The sequence below is a fragment of the Lolium perenne genome, chromosome 6 (assembly GCF_019359855.2).
Source record: "Lolium perenne isolate Kyuss_39 chromosome 6, Kyuss_2.0, whole genome shotgun sequence".
In the NCBI taxonomy this organism is placed as follows: domain Eukaryota; kingdom Viridiplantae; phylum Streptophyta; class Magnoliopsida; order Poales; family Poaceae; genus Lolium; species Lolium perenne.
Genome location: NC_067249.2, coordinates 3,346,511 through 3,353,250, shown reverse-complemented (window position 1 = coordinate 3,353,250; position 6,740 = coordinate 3,346,511). Strand labels below are relative to the sequence as shown.

General features: G+C 48.8%; 1 protein-coding gene across 1 annotated transcript; it reads left to right on the top strand.

The window, feature by feature from the left end:
* Positions 1-4,168: 4,168 nt before the first annotated feature.
* Positions 4,169-4,951, top strand: LOC139832264 (uncharacterized). Its single transcript, XM_071821983.1, has one exon. It carries the CDS (start codon positions 4,169-4,171, stop codon positions 4,949-4,951), a length of 783 nt encoding a protein of 260 aa, XP_071678084.1.
* The last annotated feature ends 1,789 nt before the right edge of the window (positions 4,952-6,740 follow it).

Genomic DNA, 6,740 nt, shown 5'->3' with positions numbered 1-6,740 from the left:
CTAAGCTCTAGTTTAATTTGCATAAAGCCAATTTTAGTTCACAAGTATTTGAGAAAAGACTTATTCAGGTGCTAACTAACTCAAGGGGGAACATTAGTGTCATTCCCACAACTCAATTGTGATTCAAAAACAAGTCACCATTCACCATTCACTTCACCAACATTTTCAAAAATCTGACACCGGAAACTGTATGGCCTTTCCAACCGTCCGTAACCGTGGACACGGCTATTCGAATAGGTTTACACTCTGCAGAGGTTGCACACTTGTGCCACAACCTTTGATTACATCCGTCAGGATAACCCCGAATCATCGTAACGCAGTACGCGGATCATCAACCCTAACCTTTCACTTACAAACCCTAGTATAGGCACCTCTCCCCATGAGCTTGGCCTCCCAGTGAAGACCAACTGTCAACCTGGGAACTGCACAGGGCATGGCCGTACAATTCACCTCAATTCACATCATTTCTCACCCCCGGAGGCAGCCTAGGCATAACCCCTATGATGCTTGTTCAGAGGGAACCCATACTAAGATGTATAAATCTCCAGTTAAGCCCTACCCATAATCAGGTATTGTGGGGGTACTCAAAAATTGGAAAGGTATCGCCTCCAAACCAATATCAGTTTTGATCAAAAATCACCATCTTCTCCACGTCATATTCACCTTCAAAATCTTTCAATGGAATGACTCACCATTCCAAGGTTTCAAATTCAATTCAAACTCACCCGTTCCCATCTAGGGTAGCCAGTTTTATTTGTTAGCACTAGCAACTAGTCCTGAGGGGTGCTACTTAACTCATAAGCTTCTTAGGCCAAGTTTGATACTCTTGTTCTACTCTATACTTAGACCAAAGTTAACTATAAAAGTAGGCTTTAAATAAACCAAGTAAAAACTTGCAATGTAAAAACTTGGGATGGGATTGTTAAACATAAGGTAAAGTGGAGTGGTGCCTTGCTCATGAGAGCTTTGTGCTTGCAAGAATATTAGCTTGCCTTGGTAGTGGTCAAAGTCCTCCTCTTCCTCCTCTTGGTAGAATCCTTCCTCTTCCCGGTATTCTCTGGGGCTAGCTTCTAAATTCGAATACGAGGTATAATCACTTAACAATTTCAAGAGCTATACTAAGCACAACATCACTTCACACAAACTATTCTAATCACACACATAACACAATTTGGTGCATTGGTTTTCTTTCTTGAGGAAAAATAATTTCCTCCCATTACATATGTAAATGATAGTTTCCATTTAGTGTTGGAGGAAATAATTTCCTCCCATTGAATCTTCTTAAGATTTAACTTCTCAAACAATCATACATGAAATCATGTTGACCTAAGTCAACCATTCATCATCATCATTTGAGAAAATGATTTAAATGAGGTAGAATACCTCACACTATTTAACAATACTTATTATGATTTAACATCACCAAGTATTTCATGTGAGAGTATTTGACCAGGGGTCCCAACCTCATATGAAAGTACTTGGGACAAGATTTAAATGAAGTGAAACACTTCATATGATTTGCATAATAGTTTTGGACAATATCACTTAAATAAACTAGCCATAAAGTCCTTCATTTCAACTAGGGCATGATCATCCAAGGTGACCACACCATATTTTTGCAGAAACAATTAGTGTAAGTGAAAAGTGAGCTATTAGAGTTGGAAATAACTAAATATCATTTTTGGTTGATTTTTAAGATTTATTTGAATGTGCAAAAGTCCCTGACTTAATCTTTTTGTCACATTAATTCTACAACAGATCTCACAGTGAGACCAGTGGCATTGGTTAGAACTTTTCAATAGCTTTCCAACAATATAAAGTTTGTTAAATTTGGCTAAGCCAAACAGATTCTATTGAATTTCAAAGTCAGGACCAGTATTGAATTTAAATGGATTTGGAAATTTCGAATTTGAATAAAAGGGCCGGCGGGAAACTGAATTGGGCCGAAACGGTTTAAATCAGAGAAAACCAGCCCAGCAACGCATCCAGTGCGAGTGGGCCGTCTGACGTGGTGGGGGCCACCCGTCAGTGTCTCCTAAATGCGCGAAACGGTACGCGAGCTGTGGGACGTTGGATTAGATGGTGATCGTGTGGCGCACGATCATCGTCTTCTCCGGTGAGAACCCGAGGCTCTGGCGGCGAACCTAGGGGGTCGGAGGGAGTACCAGGGCTCCGGCGGTCGGCGGCGAGGTCCACGGCGAGGTTGTCGATGATGCTGAGGCGGCTGGTAGCAGTGGCGGAGCTTGGGGAGGCGTGAATCGACGGCGATGATCTCAGGGCTTCCGCGGCTCCGAGCTTGTAATTCCGGCGGCTCCGGTGACGATTGGTCTGGCTAACGGTGTGAGGAGAAGCGGTGGAGAGAGGGAATGAGATGGTGTGCTTGGTTGAGTCCAGGGAACGCTCTATTTATAGAATCGCGGGGGTGCTGCGGGGCCGTGATGAAGTCGACATCGACGCGGATGCTCCGGCGAGCTAGCGAGCTAGAGGATGGCGGGGAACTGTGCTGCGTGTCCAGGCGGTTCTTTTGGCGGCGACGGCGCTGTCGGGCGGTGCCTAAATTGGTCGGGTTGCTTCCATGTCTGGCGCGCCCGAGGCGAGGTTTCGTCTCCGTCCCCGGCGGCGGCGGGCACGGGTCGGTGTCGCGAGGTTGTCTGGCGGCGTCGTGGTGGCACGGTGATGCTCAACCTGCAGAGAGGGGGGCCAGGGGATGCGCGAGGTGGCGAGGCGACTCGTGGCCAGTGGCGTCCGCGGCGTGCGCGTGCGACGTCATCGGCATGCCGATGCCGTTCTGGGCGCGCGTTTTCCGGCAAGCTTCAGCGTCCTCTCCGGCCAGGGCTTGCATAGGCTGAAGTAGGGAGGTGAGGTGGAGCTAAATGGCACTATGGCCGTGGCTGGGGAAGAAAGAAGAGAGGGGAGGGGCATGCACGTGCCCATGGCCGGCATGGCCATGGCTATGCCATGTGTGCCCTCCCTCTTAGGGTTCCTATGCTGGTGTTGGTGGAGAAGGGACCAAGGGACAGGTAGAGCTCAAGTGGGGCAGGTAGGGTTGGCCCACCCTATTCAAAATAGTGTTTTAGATTTGATCCCTATTTGGAAATTTCAAATTCTTGCCAAATTTGGTTTGGGTCTTGGGGTTCCAAAATTTGAAAAGGGTGGGTTTGGATGAGTTGTAATTGACCAGAGACAAACACAAGTGGTGGTGGAATTTTAAAAATAAATGAAATGCAAAATTTCAAAATGTGAGATTGTTACCAATGTTATAAAGTCTCAACTTTGCATGAGCATAGTTTTTGATCCAAGATGATTTTGGTATGGTGGTCTTTACCAAAGTTGTTCACCTTGATGTGCTCTTGGATGAGGTGCAAAGAATTGGGAAAGTTTAGTTTGAAAAACTTGAAATCCAGGGGCTCAAAGTAGTGACCAGAATATAAATGGCAGATTTGACCATTATTCTATGTGACCACAATTTGAGTTTGGATTTGATTTGATTTGTGTTTCTTTGATTCCAAAAGTTGTAATAAGTGTTTAGTAACATAATATAACTAATGGTGAAGGTCAAATTGGTATAGGGTAAAGATTTTCAAAAATGGCCTAAACCCTATGTGAGGGTTTTAGGTTTTTTTTTTATTTGATTTCTTTCTCTTTTTATTTTATTTGGTTTGTGATCTTCACTTGATCACTTTAGGGTTTTAGGGTTTATCTCATAAGCAAACTAACAATCATCATGGCATATCACACAAAATGCACAAATCCTATGCATAGCTCTATATGCAAAAAAAAAGTTTTTGTTGGTTCTGAAATTTGGATCTCTGGAATTCTTCTTCTTCCCTTTTATTGAAATTTGGGATGTATACCGAGGGTCTTTCTTTGGACGGTGACGACTCTCTGGTGGAGGTCCCCGTCCTGGCCGCTACCCGCGCCAAGTTGGGTAGTTTGGCGGCCCGTCCTGGACGGAGGAAGGCGCGTAGGCTCTGATGCGCGCTGGTTTCTACAACATCCGTGGGTATGGCAGACCGGGGCGCCGTACCCAAATAAAGGAGTTCATTACCCGAGAACACCTGGATTTCGTGGGGCTACAAGAGACGATGAAGTCGTCTTTCTCCCCGGCGGACCTCCGGGGTATTGACCCTCTAGGCATCACACTCCGGCGTCGGGGTGCTCGGGAGGGATGCTGCTGGGAGTCAATGAGGATGCTTTCGATGTCCTGGGTTGGGGCTCAGGAGCTTTCTTTCTTCGTGTCGACGTGCGACAGTTGGATACCTCCAAGGAGTGGTCCTTGTTTGTTGTCTACGGCCCAGCAGATCATAGGAGATCTGGGGATTTCCTTGCCGAGCTCTCGCTTGTTGTGGGAGCGTGCCCACTACCTCTGGTGATGGGCAGCGACTTCAATCTGATTAGGGGGTCAGAGGACAAGAATAACAACAACATTGACTGGCCTAGGGTTCATAGGTTCAATGACTGTATTGCAAACCTCGCGCTCCGGGAGGTCCGCAGGACGGGGGCTCGTTACACCTGGACGAACCGACAGTTAGACCCGGTCCGCTGCGTGCTGGACCACGTTTTTATGACTGCAGAGTGGGAGACTCTCTTCCCGCTGTGCTCCCTGGTGGCGGACACCATTATTGGTTCCGACCACTCCCCTCTTATCCTAAGCTCTGGGGAGGATCTTAGGAAGCGGAGTCCCCGTTTCTTCTTCGAAAAGGGGTGGCTGGAGAGACCGGATTTTGGGGAACTTGTCTCTTCTAAGTGGAGCGACTTGGTTGCAGAATTGGGGATCTGTTACGACCCTATAGAACGCTGGCAAAGGGTTTCGCCTGGTTTGAGGCAATTCCTAAAAGGCTGGGGAGCCAACCTGGGTAAGGAGAACAGGGAACTCAAAGCTGAGATCCTTTCGAGTATTCAGGCCCTGGACAGCGAGGCGGACTCGTCCGGCCTGAATGACGAGGGGTAGGCCCTCCGATGTCATCTGGAGAACCAGCTTACTCATCTCTCCAAGGTGGAGGAGGAGTACTGGTGGCAACGCAGTAGGGTTGACTGGATTACTAAAGGGGATGCGAACACCGCATTCTTCCACGCCTTTGCTAATGGGAGACGGAGGAAGTGTGCGATCACGCGGCTCACCACTGATACGGGAATCATTACTGAGCCGCGTGAGTTACAGGCGCATATTTATGACTTCTATCGAGCCCTCATGGGGACTGCGGGAGAACCCAGCCTCTTTCACCTCTCCTCCTCTTTCTGGCATGCGTCGGGGCAAGTGTCGGAAGAGGAGAATGATAGCCTCATGATTGCCTTCTCGGGGGAGGAAATCAATGCGGTGGTCGCCGGTATGAAGGTGGACACAGCTCCGGGGCCGGATGGCTTCCCCGTCGCCTTCTTCAAGCGGTTCTGGCACTTGGTGAAGCCCATGATCATGGATATCGCAAATGACTTTGCCCTTGGGAGGGTAGACATTGCTAGGCTCAATTTCGGAATCCTCACCCTTATTCCTAAGATCTCCAGGGCGGAGGACATTAAACAATTTAGGCCGATTGCGCTAATTAATGTGATTTTTAAGTTCGTTGCCAAGGCTTATGCCACTAGGTTATCCCCTATCGTGCGTAGGACCATTAGTCGCTCTCAATCCGCTTTTATCAGAGGGAGACACATCCATGCGGGAGTTCTCTCCCTCCAAGAGATCATCCATGAATCCAAGTCCAGGAAACTTAGGGGAGTTTTCCTGAAATTGGACTTTGAGAAAGCATATGAACGGGTGAACTGGCCCTTCCTCCGTGAGGTTCTTATGGGCAAGGGCTTCGAGCCCGCCTGGGTACATAGGGCCTTGAGTCTGGTCTCGGGAGGCCAGACTGCCATCTCCATTAACGGAGAAATTGGGAACTATTTCCGCAATGGGCGCGGGGTGCGCCAGGGTGACCCCCTATCCCCTATCCTCATCGACTACGTCGTGGTGGCCCTAGCAGTCATTTTGGATAAAGCTAGAGGGGTCACATCGCGGGAGTGATCCCACACTTGATTCCTGTGGGGGGGGGGGGGTCTCTCACTTACAATATGCTGACGACACCATTATTATGATCCAACCTGACGATTTGGCGGTGGCCAATCTAAAGTACATTCTGCTCTGCTTTGAGAGCATGTCGGGCTTACGGATCAACTTCCACAAGAGTGAGGTAATGGTGTTGGGTATGGATCAGGAGGATGGACCCAGGATCGCGCATATGCTGAACTGCAAGCTTGGTTCCTTTCCGTTCTCCTACCTGGGTCTGCCGATCAGTGATCGTGCTCTGACGGCTGCGGACTGGGGTCCTCTTGCGGCCAAGGTAGCAAAGCGCGCAAACCCGTGGATGGGGAAACTCATGTCCTCTGTGGCTAGGCTGACTCTGATTAACGCCTGCTTATCCAGCTTGCCGTTTCATGCCATGGCGGTTTGCCTCCTGGGGGATGGCCCGCATAGCATTATGGATAAACACCGATCACGTTTCTATTGGGAAGCCAACAGTACCAAACGGAAATACCACTGGGGGAGGTGGTCGGCGATATGCAAGCCAAAGAGCCTGGGGGGGCTAGGCATTGTTGACACGAGGCTCATGAACGCCTGTCTGATGGTCAAGTGGATCTGGAGGCTCTACTCTGGTGAACAAGGCCTTTGGGCGGAGATCCTACGGAACAAGTACCTCAGGGACAAGGACTTGATGTTAGACTCACACCGACCGGGTTCTCAGTTCTGGAACTCTATCCAGAAG

What these genes read in the sequence shown, in the direction of transcription:
- LOC139832264 (XM_071821983.1), top strand. Translation starts at nt 4,169, where the DNA reads ATGCTGCTGGGAGTCAATGAGGATGCTTTCGATGTCCTGGGTTGGGGC.